Genomic DNA, 17,908 nt, shown 5'->3' with positions numbered 1-17,908 from the left:
ACGTATAGTAAGGTTTTTCTTGGTACCCAGAGCATGATGGCCACAGACCTCCCATATGGTCTAGCGGTTAGGATTCCTGGTTTTCACCCAGGCGGCCCGGGTTCGACTCCCGGTATGGGAATGATGTTTTTCCCAAAGCACGCCCTTATTCAAAACAAAACAATCGCACTATGTATAAGGAGCTTGCTGACGCACAATAACCCAACATGTCAGATCTGTTAATTGTGATTCATGGTGAGGCATTACATTTTCAGATATTGGACCAATTGTTTGACAGCTGTATTTGCTGGCTACTGCATTGCATAAATGTTTATTTTCAAAGCCCTGCTTAAAGTGTTGTAAATAATTTAGGAATTGTATTTCACACTTGTAATTCCTGGTGGACTCGGATTTGTAAAGTTATTAGCCACACCCAAATTAATTAAAAAAACTATTGGGGTGGAAATCCCTTCAGTGAGATAACTACAGCACAGCATAAAACTGGAAAGATGAACCCCACTGTGGAAACAGACAAGGCCGAATATACACAATTTAATATGGACAAGAAGAACTAGAGCCTTACTATTTTCCTTCTGCTAGGCATCCAGGAGACCGTCAGGAGGCAGAGAATTCACAAGGTACCGCAGGAGATTAAGATGTGTTCTGAGGAGAACGTGCGGCGAGTTGGACAGAGTTCCTGGTGAGTGACTGCCGTGAGTGACATTACATTACATTACATTACATTCATTTGGCAGACGCTTTTATCCAAAGCGACGTACAAGAAGTGCATTTTCATGATCGTAGACAACTTACACAGACCATTACACAGCTAACGTTAGCATCTCTGTCAATCTCTGTCTTTGTGCCGTTTCGTCATATTTGTGCAGCTTTACCTGTATTTGTATTCTAACATGTATGCGGCATGTTTCTGGGCGTCGCGCTCTTTTCTGTGTGGGAAGCGGTGGGTGTGGCCTACAGAGCCTGTGGTTTGGGATCATGTGGTTTGTTGCTATAGCCAGCTAGCTGCTGTAATAATACAGTGAAGCAAAAAGACAAGCTGACAGGGCTCGTTCAAGAACTAGAGTTATTGGAATTGCTTTTCCTTGGTGCTGTCCGCTGAAGTTCACTATGGGGATGAAAAGCGACACGGAGCTGGGTTGTTTTCCGATTGACCTGTAGGTTCAATACCTGTAACGTTACCTCTAGCTATGCTGCTAGGGTTGCCAGACGGCTGGTTTTCGATGGGAATGTCCATTTTTAGAATTATTTTCCCAATGTCCAGTCCGAGTAATTGATCGGAGAAATTTACTGCTAGTTCCAAATGAATTTGCGTGTCTGTGATTTGGGCAGATACTCAGGGGTGAGTGGGCAGGTTTGAAGATGGAGGGGGATACTTCTTTGATTGTAAACACAGGCTAAAAGATCATGCATAGTATGCCTTTGAACTAAACTGCTTTTAACATGTAAAAACAAGGCATACTGTGATTACTGGACAGCACGCAGCAAGTTATGTTTAATTTGACTGGTGTTAATGTCTATGGAAAGAAAGTGTACGTTTTTTTCCCCATGTGTCATTTCATGACACAGTCTGGGAACCACTGACATAACACTACTAGAAGAAGAGAATTAAAAACAAATGTAAAAAAAAAGTCCTTTTTGAATATATTGCACAGCAACACATTGTAATTTGAAAAGCTTTTATTTTAGTTTAAAATAGTCATCCCCATACAGTAAAGTTAATAAACAAAGAGGTATAGAAAAGCAATCCCTCTTAAGTGCAGTGCAACTACAGTGTGACGTTTCTTCCATAGGAACGTGAAAATAGTTGAATAGAAATGATTAAAAGAGGAAACAAAAATACATTGAACTGACTTTCAGCCGTGACAACACACCTATATTGCTACATTGTCTTATAAACACAGTTATTCTAAAAAAACGAACAAATGTTATCCAGTGTTTCTCATTAAACCAAAATGACATTTAAAGTGGTATTAGAACTGAACAGAACACTTAAAACTGCTCTTCAATACTTACAGGCACCACAATTAGATTACAGATTTTACAAACCGATTTAGTTTTTTGTTGTCTCAAACAATTTTATTTTCTGCCATTTAAGTGTTTACCTTTTAAAAAAAAATCCTCAAATGGCAAAATAATTTCATTAGTACCGCTACTTTCAAAGTGTGATATTTTGTAAACATTCTCAAATATTATGCTCTAATTAAAATTTTTGGCTACAATGCTTTCCTTAAAAATCGGACAAGAATATTGCAATAGCAGGAGTTGCGTTACCGCGACGCGCACAGGTTCAGAAGCTCGGTCAGTGCGGCCGTGTCGCTGGTTACCGCGGCTCTCCCGCTCACAAGCACCAGCCGCTGGCAGCTTCCTCCACAGAGCCGCTGGGACTGAGGCCGTCCCATCAGCAGGCCCAGCCAGCTGGGCCCTGGGAATGCCAGGGTCTCTACCCCCCCTCGCCCCCCCTCTGTCAGTAGCACCCATCCCTCCAGCTGCTGTCCCGCAGGGCACTGAGGGCGGCCAGGCTTTTTGGGGGCGTCAGTAAACTGCGGAGGAAGCAGATGGCGACACAGCGAGTTACAATCCAGCCTGGACATGTAGTACAGGATCTGTACACAACTGCTCACGTTAGACATTACTCTGCTTTATTAAGGTAACACATTAACACGACAGTAAGATGCACTATGCAGACATGCACTATGCAGTCTCTTTGTGGACATGTTGGCTCTCTTTGCGGCCATGTTGGCTCTCTCTGCGGCCATGTTGGCTCTATTTTCATGTGCTTACCTGCGCACGGGCTGGGCTATTTTGCTGCGGGGAATGGCGCTGGTCCCCACGATGGAGGCGGGTCGCGGCAGGGCGCTGCGGCCGGGGGTGGCCGGGGTGGCGGGTTTGTTGGGCAGCGGGATGCTGCTGCTGAAGATGGAGTGCAGGCTGACGGAGGTCGGCACGGTGCTGCTGCCCTGCACAGTGGGGCTGACGTAGGCCGTGGCCTTCAGAGGTTGCCGCGACGACACTGGGAAGTTCCCCACACTGTGGACTCTGTGCTGGAGTTGACCCGGAGATGGAACTGGACAGGAAACAGGAAGTCAGCCTCCCCCAGAACTAACGGTATATCATAGATCATCATAGTGAAAAGCATCACTTCCTGTAACTCCCCCTATCAAATACAGAGAAGTTTTGTACATATAGTTTTAGATGAATCTCAGTTTTGTGTAGTTCCTAGCAGTAAGTAGAAACTTAAATGTCAGATTAAATCAGGGCAGTCCAGGTGTTTATTATCATTATGAGCAAACAGGAAGTTGAAATTTCAGTTTCCCCTGCAGTGTTTGACTGAAGCGCTGGCCTGGTGATTGACAGGCGGTGTGAGGTCTCACTGGAGGACTGGAGCCGCGTGAGGGCGCTGGACGACTCGAAGCTCTGGCTGTTGCGGATGGAGGAGGGGGAGCCCATCGGACCGGCAGGGGACGGGACGGGCGGCACGCTCGGCATGCTGGGAGCTCGCACCAGGTTAGGCATGCTTCTCCGGAGCTTATCTACAGCGTGACATCACATCCTGTCAGGTGCACCGAGAACAACATACTGCAAATCCACACACATGCAGGCACGCACGCACGCACGCTCACGCAAAATCACTGCTGGGCAGGATATGTTAGGAGACAAATTATAAGTGTTTCATGTCATAATTAAATTTCAACTGTTGGGAAACTGTGTCACATTTAATATTGTCTGAAGGAAGAGACTAGCACTAAATCACTACAACAGTTTAACCTAAAAATGCCCCTGAAAGGTTCATTACACTTATAGTACTCCTGGGAATCAATTCTAAAATTTGGTTTCCTTCCTGGTTATGCAAGGTAGTCTGTAGCCCCTCCCCTCAGTATAGTGTGAGTGCTCTGTAATCCCTTCAGTACCTGCTCAGTCCTGAGCTCACCTGTAGCCTTCTGACCAGATATATGCCAGCCAAGGTGTGCTTACAGCTCTGCAAGACGCTTACGGTCAGGTATAGCCAACTATACCGTGTCTTACAGCATCACACCCAGACCACACAGTCCTCAGTAAGCCTTCATCACCACTCATGTGCATTTGACTTTGTCAGAGTTAAAATAATTTGTACGACAAGAAACCAAATGATAGAGATGATAGTATTCAGTTCATACATAGCAAGGAATACTCAATGTTTGAATGATTTTCACACCTCTGGTTCAACTTTCAGTTCAAACACGTCAGTTTTTTTTAAGCTTAAGCCCCATTTGTAGGGGGACATCACTCTTGAACAAATATCAGCAAATAAGTTGTTTTTTCTTTTTACATGTGTACTTTAAAATTTTAGAAAAGCATGCAAACTGTTAACACACACACAAACAATTTTTGCAATCCGTGGAAAGTGATGTTATTCTTCCACAGATTTAATTCCCAAATAATCCACATGCATCCAGCTTCTGTGGAGGTACTTGAAGGTAAATTGACCCACTTACTCTCGTATTCAGCTTGATTCCAAACAGCAGATCCTAAGTGTTTACATACAATTCAGCAGAACAGACGTGGCAAACGAACACAAGCACAGACACACAGAAGAAAAAAACAGGTTTGTGGGGTCAGCCTTGGTGAGGTGAAGCCATAATGGGCGGCAGATATGGGACATTCATTTTTAATGAGCAGCTGTCTTCAAAGACTCATGACCTGCTCTGCAGAACAAAGATATTGATTATTGGACAAAGGCCAAGACTAAAAGCACCACAATACTAGTTTCAGGGTTCGACGGTAACTGAGCCAACTCAGGCACGAGTAGCATGCGCTTTTTCCCCAGAAACTGGCTGTTATACGTGGTGTGGCTGTGGAACCTCTCAGCTCAGATGGATAGCGTCTTTTCTGGAGACACAGTTGCTGCCGACGCCCAACCGATAGATTTACAGCTGCATTTCTGCTCATAAGCGAGAGCAAGGCTGCCTTTTACAGGCTATATCCATCCTGTGATTAATTTCATCCATTCAGTAATTAAACATGAAATGCAGCGCTGAGTTCAAACATACAGCATTCACATAATTGAGATGAGCAATAGCATCTTCTGGCCTCATACGGGTCTCAGTTATGATAAAGGGTAGCTCTTAAAAAGCAGCGTGCATTAGCACACTGTTTTACAATCCACAGAGCGCACCAATTTATAACAATCTAATGGGAGATGGATTTACTCAGGGACAAAACGAGCCACACTGCAGTGCATGTGAAATGTGTAGCTGTGGTAAGGCCAATGCTCTTGCTCTGTGGTATGGCCACTGCTCTTGCTCTGTGGTATGGCCACTGCTCTTGCTCTGTGGTATGGCCACTGCTCTTGCTCTGTGGTATGGCCACTGCTCTTGCTCTGTGGTAAGACCACTGCTCTTGCTCTGTGGTAAGACCACTGCTCTTGCTCTGTGGTATGGCCACTGCTCTTGCTCTGTGGTATGGCCACTGCTCTTGCCCTGTGGTATGGCCACTGCTCTTGCCCTGTGGTATGGCCACTGCTCTTGCTCTGTGGTATGGCCACTGCTCTTGCTCTGTGGTATGGCCACTGCTCTTGCTCTGTGGTATGGCCACTGCTCTTGCTCTGTGGTATGGCCACTGCTCTTGCCCTGTGGTACGCCCACTGCTCTTGCTCTGTGGTATGGCCACTGCTCTTGCCCTGTGGTATGGCCACTGCTCTTGCCCTGTGGTATGCCCACTGCTCTTGCCCTGTGGTATGCTCACTGTGCGCACTCTACACTATAGTCCTCCTTAGCTGTGCATGAGCCTTTAGTTACATACAGAAACCGGACCCCCTGCCCCCTCCCCTCCCTCCCACTCACTCACCTGCGGGGGCCCTGTTGTGAGGCTCGGGCAGGCAGCCGGGCGTGGGGGGACTGGAGTGCTGCTGGGACAGACCGCTGAGGTACTGGGGGGCGGGCGGGCTGCGGTGGCAGTCCCTCAGGCTGGAGAAGGTGTGTGAGTGGGACAGGCTGCGCTGCAGGCCCCCCCCACGGGCTAGCCGGGGCTGGGGGGGCGGCAGCTGGTCATACTCCTCGTCTTCCTCCTCCACGTCCTGCTCGCTGAGCACGTCCCACCGGCCCGAGCGCAGGGAGAAGCTGGAGCTGCGCCGGCAGCCCGAGCTGGAGGTGGAGGCGTAGTCCTGGCGCAGGCCTGTAGGAGGCGCACATCACAAAACAGAACACTTTCAGGCTGGCTTTGGCCGCCTCGACCAGAAACAACAACAAAGATCGGTGCACAAATTACTTCCTGCTACTGAATTTCTCAAACAGTGTGGATCAGTGCATTTTTTAAAAGAGCATTTAAATGCTCTCTAAAGTGCTTCTTAAGTGCTTCAGGGATTTGAACCATGCAGATAAAGAGGGGTGAAGGTTTCCAGTGCTGAGAGGACGTCTCTGAGTCGCACGGTGTCCGCCCACACTCCCCTCCCCCCACCCTGACGCCCCCGCCCACCCCCTGTCTCAGAACCTACTCTCCTCCTGCAGCCTCGCCATGACCTGCACGTCCGTCAGGTCCTGCAGCTTGTAGCCCATGGTGATGGAGTCTTCGTCCAGCTCCGAGGCGCTCAGCTCGCTGTCGACGGAGGACTGGGGACTGAGGGGGGGCCGGCGATGGCCACGACCTTCCAGAGAAATTTGGGGGGGTTGGGGGAGGTTGGGGTGGAGGAGAAGATATCGCTGGGCTAAAATCTTATTATCAGACCTACCATACCCCTTGCCCTTTGTGTGACAGTAAATTCCAAAACATGTCCTGGGCACATGTGGAGGCTGAAAGCACAGGGAGGTGACCTGAATAGACAACTGTGTGTATAAAGATTTCCCCTCTTAAAGGCATACTATGCAGGATTTTTTTTTGACTTGCTGTGGTCCTGTGTTTACGATCAAAGAAGTCTCCAACCCACTTGGTGAACTTCAGCTGACTCCAAGGTTAACTCTTGAATGAGCACTGTCGGATTGACTTTCTTTGGCTGTATCTGGGCAGCTTCGTTAGCTAGCTAGCAAGAAACACCCTGATCGCAAGCCGCAGGCTCTGTAGCCAAGCCCACCCTTCCCCAAACAGAAAAGAGCGCCATGCCCAGAAATGACCCAAACACATTTTAGAATAACAAAAACAGGTAAAGATGCACAAATTCAATGAAAGTGCATGAAGGCAGATTGCCGATGCATCAGAAATATGCCTTAGCAATGGTTGTTTTGTCATATTACCAAGCTAAACTCCTGCATTTTATGCCTTTTAAGTTGTGTTTAAATGTTCTTCTGCCTCATTCTCCATCGATGCCCCTGACCCTCTTGCAGGAGGCACATAGGGTTGTGCATTCTGCAGACTTGACAGAAGCAGGAAGTGCATGCACCAGGAGCAAATTTGCTGCAGTGCTGGATGCGTGGCATGAGTGATGGTCCAGTGCAATACCATAGACGTCTCTTTGGCGAGCAGGTCCATGAGCACATAATGCATGACATGAGTGATGGTCTTGCGCAATACCATAGACGTCTCTTTGGCGAGCAGGTCCATGAGCACATAATGCATGACATGAGTGATGGTCTTGCGCAATACCATAGACGTCTCTTTGGCGAGCAGGTCCATGAGCACATGATGCTTACTGTGACGGGTGGCGTGATTGAGGAAGGAGGGAGCTCTCTCGCCTACACCGGGGGAGTCCTTCCCATTGGCTGTCTGAGTCACATGGGGTGGGGAATGGCTGGATGGGGGGAATGATGCTAGACAAAGAAAGAAACCGACAGAAGTTCACATACAATGAAGTGGCACTTTGGTCCTGGTCTTTGAGTAACTGTACCCCCCCCTCCCATAACCCCCCCCCCCCCCCAAACTCCATATCCACAAAAATCCTCCATCAGCTCACTCATTTACCCACTCAGTGAGGGGTAAATCGTTTCATTTAGCTCTGAATAATATTTAGCAAAAGCAGCTGGAAATGATCACAAACAGCAATGTCTCATGAATGAAAATAAAGACAGGGCTTCAATTAGTGAAATGTCATGAATAAATTCTATGGTTTGTCATGGATTGGCCTCCAACCCATAGCGGTGGGCTTAACTGCCACCCCTAAGCCACTCTATGCCCGTGGACACCATAGAAATCTATGCAGCGTAACCACGCGTCCACTCTCGCAAGCCAGCCAATGAATGCAGCGTCGCATGAAGACCTGTTCCAATCAGCCGGTGACAATGCAAAGAGAGATCCTTTCTTAAACCTGTTCATCTGCTTTATCATTCAAGGTTTGATCAAAAGAGAATACAGAGACAACTACTATCAAAACCTTTAGTCAAAATACATAATCATCAGATTTCTCTCAGAACTCAATTATATTCTTGTCCAAGCTGGAGAAGTACCTGCTAGCATGTTCTTCACTCATTAAACAGATTTCTCATTACAGATCACATTATTGGTGTCAACAGGGAAACATCTTGCTCTGAAGCATTGTAGGTAAGTAGTCACCTTTGGCTCTTTATATGGAACCAGACTTTAAAATATATATTTAAAAGAATATCTGAAATACTGTACACTTCTATACTGGACCACAGATGAGCTTTGCATTGTTGAGGACAGGTTTCCACTTCGTTGTTGATGGTTGAGTCCATGGATGCAGGAGCACAGGCAGAGGAATACAGCACAGGTGTGTGTCGTTAGGTCTGAGGTAGGGGAGGGGTTACCTGTGTGTGTATTAGCTCTGAGGTAGGAGGGGTTACCTGTGTGTGTATTAGCTCTGAGGTGGGAGGGGTTACCTGTGCGTGTATTACCTGGCGATGGCTGGGTTAGTGCAGGCTTAGAGCAGTTCTGAGGTAGGGGAGGGGTTACCTGTGCGTGTATTACCTGGCGATGGCTGGGTTAGTGCAGGCTTAGAGCAGCTCTGAGGTAGGGGAGGGGTTACCTGTGCGTGTATTACCTGGCGATGGCTGGGTTAGTGCAGGCTTAGAGCAGCCCTGAGGTAGGGGAGGGGTTACCTGTGCGTGTATTACCTGGCGATGGCTGGGTTAGTGCAGGCTTAGAGCAGCTCTGAGGTAGGGGAGGGGTTACCTGTGCGTGTATTACCTGGCGATGGCTGGGTTAGTGCAGGCTTAGAGGAGGGTTTGCAGGTGTGGCAGAGGGGGGGGACTCCGGCTACGGGGCTGTAGGGGAGGGCAGGACTCACAGGGCTGGAGTAGACACCCCTCCACCTGTGGGCTGGGACGGGGTGGGGGTAGGGGGGAGGAGGGGGAGGTTAAACCAGTTCTGCACACCCCAGGCACAGGACCACAGCGCCTGGAGACGGGCCCCGGGTTCAGAGAACCGCTCGGACCTCCGAGGCCCGATCTGAGCACGTCTGCGGTAAAGTGTGGCGATTTGGCCCGTCACACGTAAGAGCCTCACAGAATAGAGCTATTCAGGCCTGGCCACCAAACAAGCGCCCCTCCTGTGGCCCGGACACAAAGATGCTCTTATGAGGGAACTGGCCCGTGTGGAGCGCTCCTGCACAGCTGAATCCCCGCATTCAGGAGCCCCACAGCACGCTCTCCCCTTTAAACACGTGTCATACGTCACACATGCAGTACCCGTGCGTTCCTACAGGGGGCGATACGCACGAGAAAAACAACAACCGCTGCTGATCTTACAGACAGAGTGGGTTGCAGTGATGCAACGCCTAGGCTGCACCAAGTGCCCTGATTACCTACAGAGAAGATAGTGTCTAAACCCGCCAGATTTAAAAGTGACTGGCTGTCTCATAATGGGCTTACGGCCTGGTCATTATGCTTTATAACCTCCCTCCTGCATTCACTGTTTCACTGTCGCTCCAGCTGAACAGAGTGTCACCACCGTTCACCCAAACCTTTACTTTTTAATGTCACACTTGCAGCGTGTACTTGCCCAAAAAGCCATTTATTGTGCACGTAGCCCTGATCCTGAACTCAACCCAGTGTGATACTGGTCCCCAGAGTGCTGTACTGTGGCTGCCCACTGCTCCTGAGTAGCCAGGATGGGTTGAATGCAGAGGACAACTTACAATTACCCCACAGGGTTCAGGAGAGCGCATCTTAAATCTCACAGCACAGATTCAGCTTGAGTGACAGAGGATGAATGCCTGTTCCTGGGCCACATGTCCCTAAATAGGTCAGTATTAGTGTGTGTGTGTGTGAAAGAGAGAGTGTTTGTGTGTGTGTATGAGAGTGTGTGTGTGTGTGTGTGTGTGTGTGTGTGTGTGAGAGAGAGAGTGTTTGTGTGTGTGTATGAGAGTGTGTGTGTGTGTGTGTGTGTGTGTGTGTGTGTAAGAGAGAGTGTGTGTGTGTGAGTGTGTGTGTGTGAAGACAGTAATTCTTCATTTGAGTCTTCTGCATGTACAGAAGTGCATATACAGAATATGTATTTGAGAGAGTATGTGAATGTATACAAAATCTGTACACAGTTGTTGATGAATATCCATGTTGGTCTGTCTGCTTGGCAGCTTTGGGGTAGCCCTAAGAAAAGAACATTCTTTTAAAGAACAGAGAGTTGGACGGCATGTTCTTTAATCCCCTAAGACAGTGCCCCACTTTCAGCTGGTGAATGGCATCTTCGCCTGTCTGTTGTCCTCTTTCTCCAGTATAATTAATGCCTTCTTCCCCACAGAGCTCCCTTTGCTAAGCTGTGAAACAGTCACACCAGCTCTTGGTTTAAAAATGGCAGTATAATGTTCAGTGTTTATTTAGGGACTGCAGCCAGCTCTCCACTGCAAGTTAAACATTTTTTCCCTTGCGCTGCGTTTAGGGCACCTGAACACAGTAATGAGACAGACGTGTGATCTCACTTCCTGGGCACCTGAACACGGTAATGAGACAGACGTGTGATCTCAGTTCCTGGGCACCTGAACACGGTAATGAGACAGACGTGTGATCTCACTTCCTGGGCACCTGAACACGGTAATGAGACAGACGGTGATCTCACTTCCTGGGCACCTGAACACGGTAATGAGACAGACGTGTGATCTCACTTCCTGGGCACCTGAACACGGTAATGAGACAGACGTGTGATCTCACTTCCTGGGCACCTGAACACGGTAATGAGACAGACGTGTGATCTCACTTCCTGGGCACCTGAACACGGTAATGAGACAGACGTGTGATCTCACTTCCTGTATCGGAGCAGTATTACACCACACAGGTGTGAGACGTAACACACTCTATTCACTACTGCTACACACTGAAGGAACCGGACTGACTCATGCTTTCCATGCAGGGAATAAACCTAACGGTGTTTAGATTTGCAGCCGATGCTCTGTCCTTTTAAACTGATGAAGTCCTACTGCAGGTTGCTACTCTAGAAAAGCGCACACACATCTGTGTCCTTGATAGGATGACCCGCAGTTTGCCGTCTAAGCATTACTAGCGTAGCGCTAAATGGGACGGAATCCGTCCGCTGTGGGTCCACCGCCACATTGCACAGATTTCCTTTGGTAACGTCACGCGTGTAAAAAGCATGCAAGGATGTATAAAGATTAGTAAAGGTGAAGGAGAGTGGACAGGTATGGCACAGGTATGCAGTTACTACAGGTGATGTGTTTTAGAGGGTGAGTCTGAGGGTATACCAGTGTGTAGGCATGTGAGTGTGGGTGTGTGAATGTGGGTAAAGTTGTGTGAATGTGTGTGTGGGTAAAGGTGTGTGAATGTGTGTGTGGGTGTATGAATGTGGGTAAGGTGTGAATGTGCAGTTAGGTGGATAGGGGTGTGCAGGTAAGGTGTGTGAATGTGTTTGAGGGTGTATGATGGCGTGCAGTAAACTCTTGTGAAGGTGTAGCAGTGTACCTTGCTCCAGTCTCTGCACCAGGGAACGTCTGGCAGCCTCCACCTCCGGTCTGGGGTTATCCAGAACCTGCCTGCACCACTGCAGGGGACTGAGGGAGCGCTCTGTCCAAAGCCTGCTCTTCGGAGGCAAGTACAACCTGCAGGGAGAGAGACCAGCGCCTGACCCACAGACAACCATCAAAACCATCCTGACCCAAGGACAACCATCACAGCCCTTCTGACCCAAGGACAACCATCACAGCCCTTCTGACCCAAGGACAACCATCACAGCCACGGTCAGTGACATATCACATTATTACACTACATTAGACATTCAGCAGACACTCTTATCCAGAGACACTGACACAGGTTTAGCATTTTTACAGTGCATCCATTTACACATCTGGATACATACTGAAGCAGTGCAGGTTAAGCACCTGGCACAGTGGGATAACAGTCATACCTGGGAATCAAACCTACAACCTTTAGGTTACAGGGCCAGCTCCCTACCCATTACCCCACACTGGCACCCTCTTTGTACTCTCTGTGCTGTTAGCCGTTAGCTTGGCCGATGCCCTTATCATGGCCAGCTGGCACCAACGCCAAAGCTGAGCGAGTCGCTCTGGATAAGAACGTTACCGGTAAAGCAGTGCAACACATTCCACTGCAGATCAGCCAATTGTTTTTAGATGCAGGCTAATCTCTGGCTGGAGACACACTTCCTGTCAGGAGGCTTCTGGGTAATTGCTCACAGGTCTGGGTGGTTCCTGTGTGCCAGCGCTCACTGGCTGTCTCTCCTCACTCACTCACTTCATACATGAACACATGAACATGCTTTTCACTCTTCTACCAAAGGTCACAGAAGCTGTGTTTCAACACGGTACAACATCCTGGCTGCATGTGTGTGTATTTAGGTTTTTAAAGTACATTTCAAAAGCCTTGAGCAAATGTTATAACTGTTTGGCTCTGTTATACCTGATTTTACGCAATGTCATCCACAGTTATTACAGCCTACATGTAAACTGTTTTAGCAGAACAGCAGTTTTGTGTTCCAGCTACTGTTTATACACACACACACAATGGACCAGTGTCTACATCATGTGACAAACAAGCTACTGTTAAAAAACTGCACACATCATTACATAAAAAGAGCTCTTATTTTACCTTAATTAAAAACTGCAAAATGATGTATGGATTCAGCTGATGTTTTCATTTGAGCTAATCTACAAATTTGGTAGAGTAATGTTTATGGAGTCTTTATGACCTTCTCTTGCTGGAGGGCCTTGCATTCTGTTGGTCACATGACCAGACCACTGATCACGGCCCCGCCCAGCAGTGGACGTGCTGAAGGACTTAAGGACGTGCTGGATGTTGATAGATAGATAGATAGATAGAAACTTTATTGATCCCGTAGGGAAGTTCCCTTAGGGAAATTCAGGACACACTTATACAGACACAGCGCTGGTCAGTGCATTCCATCAGTGTGGTTATCTAGCCACTGCGGGATGTCTCCTGATGTATGCTCCGGGGATGTGGCAGTGAGCTGCATGTATGCTCCAGGGATGTGGCAGTGAGCTGCATGTACGCTCCTGGGATGTGGCAGTGAGCTGATTTATGCTCCTGGGATGTGGCAGTGAGCTGATGTACGCTCCTGGGATGTGGCAGTGAGCTGATGTACGCTCCGGGGATGTGGCAGTGAGCTGCATGTACGCTCCAGGGATGTGGCAGTGAGCTGATGCACGCTCCAGGGATGTGGCAGTGAGCTGCATGTATGCCCCAGGGATGTGGCAGTGAGCTGATTTATGCTCCAGGGATGTGGCAGTGAGCTGCATGTACGCTCCAGGGATGTGGCAGTGAGCTGATTTATGCTCCAGGGATGTGGCAGTGAGCTGCATGTATGCTCCAGGGATGTGGCAGTGAGCTGCATGTATGCTCCAGGGATGTGGCAGTGAGCTGCATGTATGCTCCAGGGATGTGGCAGTGAGCTGATTTATGCTCCAGGGATGTGGCAGTGAGCTGCATGTATGCTCCAGGGATGTGGCAGTGAGCTGATTTATGCTCCTGGGATGTGGCAGTGAGCTGCATGTATGCTCCTGGGATGTGGCAGTGAGCTGCATGTATGCTCCTGGGATGTGGCAGTGAGCTGCATGTATGCTCCTGGGATGTGGCAGTGAGCTGCATGTATGCTCCTGGGATGTGGCAGTGAGCTGCATGTATGCTCCAGGGATGTGGCAGTGAGCTGCATGTATGCTCCAGGGATGTGGCAGTGAGCTGCATGTATGCTCCAGGGATGTGGCAGTGAGCTGATTTATGCTCCAGGGATGTGGCAGTGAGCTGATGTATGCTCCTGGGATGTGGCAGTGAGCTGATTTATGCTCCTGGGATGTGGCAGTGAGCTGCATGTATGCTCCTGGGATGTGGCAGTGAGCTGATTTATGCTCCAGGGATGTGGCAGTGAGCTGCATGTATGCTCCTGGGATGTGGCAGTGAGCTGATTTATGCTCCAGGGATGTGGCAGTGAGCTGATTTATGCTCCTGGGATGTGGCAGTGAGCTGATTTATGCTCCTGGGATGTGGCAGTGAGCTGCATGTATGCTCCTGGGATGTGGCAGTGAGCTGATTTATGCTCCAGGGATGTGGCAGTGTGCTGATGTATGCTCCAGGGATGTGGCAGTGAGCTGCATGTATGCTCCAGGGATGTGGCAGTGAGCTGATGTACGCTCCAGGGACGTGGCAGTGAGCTGCATGTACGCTCCAGGGATGTGGCAGTGAGCTGATGTACGCTCCTGGGACGTGGCAGTGAGCTGAATTATGCTCCAGGGATGTGGCAGTGAGCTGATGTATGCTCCAGGGATGTGGCAGTGAGCTGCATGTATGCTCCAGGGATGTGGCAGTGAGCTGCATGTATGCAAAGCCAGGCTTCCACAGCACAGCGTTCAGTGGGCGTGGTCAGCCGCCGCAAGCGCACGGACTGCTGCCGCCGTTTAAAACAGGGACCTGGGTACTGTGACAGAGACAGATCGCACGGCTGCAAGGGAGGCACCCTGAGAACAGCAGCACTGTGTGTGTTTGGTGATGTGTTTCTGAAAACTGGGAGATCGGGAGAACAGGAAAACGGCAGAAAACAGGGAGGACATGAGAGGCTTCCTGCAAGCTTCTCCCTGTGAAAGCATCTCACTGTGAAAGCATGCCTTCACAGTGCTTTCTAAAACGACACCGTTTCCACAGAGCTGCAGATGTAGTTTTAAACACTCAAAGCTGATGCAACATTGAAGGTATTCACCACATATCTCAGCTTTGGATTATTCATTAATTCAGAAAAAAACATTGTAATTTCCACTGCAGATACTTTCCCAACAAAAAAAAGGTTTAACAGCTAAGCTATCTTCATAGAAAGGAAGTCTTTTCTAAATGTGGAGATGGCTTTATTTAGCTTTGTATAAAGGCAGCTTGGAGGTAAATACAGACTTGCACAGCTTTGGGATACTACTGTGAATCTGAGGTGAGAAACTCAAACAGAACTTAGTTTGGAACATTGGATGCTCAGATAAAAATTATTTGCAAAACTCAGTGTTGAATCCGGGGTGAATAGGATTAAACTTCTGGGTTAGAAGATCAAGACATTCTACCATAAGAACAAAAAGTGATGTGTATTATGGTTTTAAATATATAATTTCCGTATTACATAAACCTCACGTTGCGGTATGTCGAGTGTAGGTCAGGGCCACAATGAAAGTATGTTAGATTTTCCAGACCGAATGCACGAAACTGGAAACTGGTTCACCGGCCACACCGCCCGCGAGCCATTAGCGAATCTGTAAATGCCCTGGTCCCATCGTGCTCTACTCAAGAATTTATTTGTATGGGAACGTTCCGATCAAGGTATAAAAATACTCCCGGGCAACAGAATACTTAAACGCCAAGTACCGGTGATTACTCGCGTTCGTTAAATAAGAATAAGAAGCAGCCATCATCGTTGTCATCATCAGCATTAATTAAAAGCTCATTTGTTCTACGTGCAAGTGCATTTGTGCTAATCCAACCCGTGCAAGAGTGCATTTCAAATGGCAAGTTAAGAGTATCCAGTCTCTGATGATGTCCCATTATCCTCGATACTGTAACGCTTACTGAATTATTGCTACGGTAGCCGACACAAAGCAATTTGCATAGAGCAATATATTGGTTGTGTATATTTTGCTACTAAACAATAATTCATTAGCAGTAAATAAAGATACTGAAAGCAAACAACAACATGCAAAACTGTGACAGTATTTTTGAATGGAAAAGCTAAACGGTAGAACGGAAGGATGGAAGTGGTGTCTGTATATAAAAAGGAACCAAGGTTACAGTAGCCTACCAGATATCTTCGGACTCTTCGTTGCAAGGGAATATGGACTCTAGGTCTAATATCTCAACCTCATCAAAGACCGTGGGTTCTGTGCCGCCGCCGTCCTCCGCCTCGGCCTCGGCTGCCGCGTGCGGGTGGAAGTAGGCGTACGGCTCCTCGGATGCGCAATATGGGTTCAGAGCGGACGGGCACAGGAGTGTGGGTACCGGGCTTGGGACACAATAACTCCCCGCGAAGAGCGGGCCAGCGGCTGCTCCGACGGGACTCCCGAGTAGACAGGCCGGCGAGGACTGTAGACTGTGGGGACTGGCGGTGCAGCTGTTCACGGCGTTCGCCCGGGTCCTCAGCTGCTCGTTCTGTCTCTCCAGTTTGCGAACCAGTTCTTGCAGCTTTTTCACCTCCAGCTCCGCGTTCACAGCGTTATTGTTGCAGTTGATATCCGCCATCATTTGAGGTTTCATCACTGCGGCTTCCATTGGTTAAAGCATACAAATGCACCCCATTTGTAATGGTAAAAAAAAAAAAAAAACTGGTAAAATGGTGGATGGAGGTTCCTGTCAGTCTGCTCTGTGCCCTGACTGTGATTTAAGCATTCACAGAATCATTTTGCTCCGACCCCGACGGAGTGTTGCATTGAGATGCTGCGCTCGTCGCCCAATGAAATAGAAAGCGCCTCGCTGTCTCCTCCCTCAGAGCGAAGCCAGACACCGTAACCGCGAACGCGGTCGCTCCGACCACGCTAATTCACTCCGACCACGCTAATTCACTCCAGGTGAGAGAGACGGGCGTCAAACTGCTCGAGTCCAGCGTTTCATTCTTGGAGGAACGCGGTTAGTCCACATAAGCGTCTCGTTGAATCTTTAATTATGCAGTATGATTTATATCGGACGTGAGATGGCTATCCATTCTCGATCTGTTTGTATTTTAAGTGTTATTGATTATTTTCGTCAGGAGAGGATAAAAATAGTTAGTAACGATTTCCCCCGCAGTCTTAATTATAAAGTGCCGTTGCCACTTAAGCCGATAAAGGGATAATCCCATTTTGTGGCACCACGCTGTGATGTGGAGGTTGAGATGGGTTAACTTTACTTGTAATACAAGGTTAAGCGTCTGCGGGTGCACTTTTGTAAACCTCAATATTGAGAATACGATAAAAACAAATAATTCCTCTCGTTCTCTTCTTTAGACTGTGCGGGTAATTTGATGCATATGAATGTAATTGTCCAAACGATAAATTGATTATTAGCAGGTAAGCTGATGGATATATTAGCTTTTTACGGAGACACTGTCACTTCCGCTCTACTGAGGGAGCTGAAGGGAAAACCTGACCTGAACCCCCAAAAGGTGAGCAGTTGAGGTTCATATATGATTACACATATTGGGCAGTATGCAGGGGAGGATATTTTTATTTTTCTTAGTGTAATTATTACAAATTAAGCTTCAGCTTTCAGCTCTCAGCAGTGAAAGAGACGGGTTGGAGGTTATGGTCCTTTCAGTCTGCTATCCAGAGGTGAGTCTAGAAACTGACTTCCACTGTAACCATGTGACCACAAAAACTCACCCCCCCCCCCCCCCAGATCTCGGGCCCCAGGCAGGTGCATGCCTTGCCTGTTCATAAGCTTTGTCTCTGCTGCTGTCCTGTCCAGACCCAGCTCATCAGAGCCACTCAGTGCTTCAGAAATGTATTGGAGTTACAAGTCTGCCAGCCCCACAGGTTCTGCTGTTCACTGCGTACTCCTTTGGGTCCTTAATTATTTCCCAAACCCGTAATGTTCAATTCCCCTCGCAGTTTCCAGACATGTTTCAAGTG

At 48.3% G+C, this 17,908-nt stretch overlaps 1 protein-coding gene, 1 long non-coding RNA gene and 1 other non-coding gene across 9 annotated transcripts in view; 2 read left to right on the top strand and 1 right to left on the bottom strand.

The window, feature by feature from the left end:
- The first annotated feature begins 49 nt into the window (after positions 1 to 49).
- trnae-uuc (transfer RNA glutamic acid (anticodon UUC)) lies at positions 50 to 121 on the top strand. Its single transcript has one exon. It is a non-coding gene; the product is annotated as a tRNA-Glu (tRNA).
- Positions 122 to 1,659: 1,538 nt separating this feature from the next.
- Positions 1,660 to 17,056, bottom strand: LOC135240382 (SLAIN motif-containing protein 1-like). 5 transcript variants are annotated; one of them, XM_064309785.1, is made up of 10 exons: positions 16,108 to 17,028; positions 11,772 to 11,908; positions 9,034 to 9,180; positions 7,599 to 7,715; positions 6,470 to 6,619; positions 5,824 to 6,150; positions 4,473 to 4,505; positions 3,372 to 3,530; positions 2,782 to 3,064; positions 1,660 to 2,540 (listed from the first exon to the last, which is right to left on the bottom strand). In XM_064309785.1, exons 1-10 carry the CDS (start codon positions 16,572 to 16,574, stop codon positions 2,465 to 2,467), a joined length of 1,896 nt encoding a protein of 631 aa, XP_064165855.1. In that variant the 5' UTR covers positions 16,575 to 17,028; the 3' UTR covers positions 1,660 to 2,464. The 5 variants fall into 5 exon arrangements, with proteins under 5 accessions (XP_064165855.1, XP_064165856.1, XP_064165858.1 ...); XM_064309786.1 differs by having other exon boundaries at positions 9,049 to 9,180; positions 16,108 to 17,019; XM_064309788.1 differs by lacking the exon at positions 9,034 to 9,180 and having other exon boundaries at positions 16,108 to 17,056.
- Positions 9,191 to 17,908, top strand: part of LOC135240385 (uncharacterized) — a 36,288-nt gene continuing 27,570 nt past the window's right edge. For 2 of the 3 annotated variants that reach the window (XR_010325667.1, XR_010325666.1), the window contains exons 1-2: positions 9,191 to 10,104; positions 10,738 to 12,046. This is a non-coding gene — a long non-coding RNA (uncharacterized LOC135240385). Of the gene's footprint in view, positions 10,105 to 10,737; positions 12,938 to 17,908 lie in introns of those variants that run through there. The other variant, XR_010325665.1, reaches the window with a different exon arrangement.

The sequence above is a fragment of the Anguilla rostrata genome, chromosome 15 (genome assembly GCF_018555375.3).
Source record: "Anguilla rostrata isolate EN2019 chromosome 15, ASM1855537v3, whole genome shotgun sequence".
Lineage (NCBI taxonomy): Eukaryota > Metazoa > Chordata > Actinopteri > Anguilliformes > Anguillidae > Anguilla > Anguilla rostrata.
This window is presented reverse-complemented; position numbering and strand designations above follow the sequence as displayed.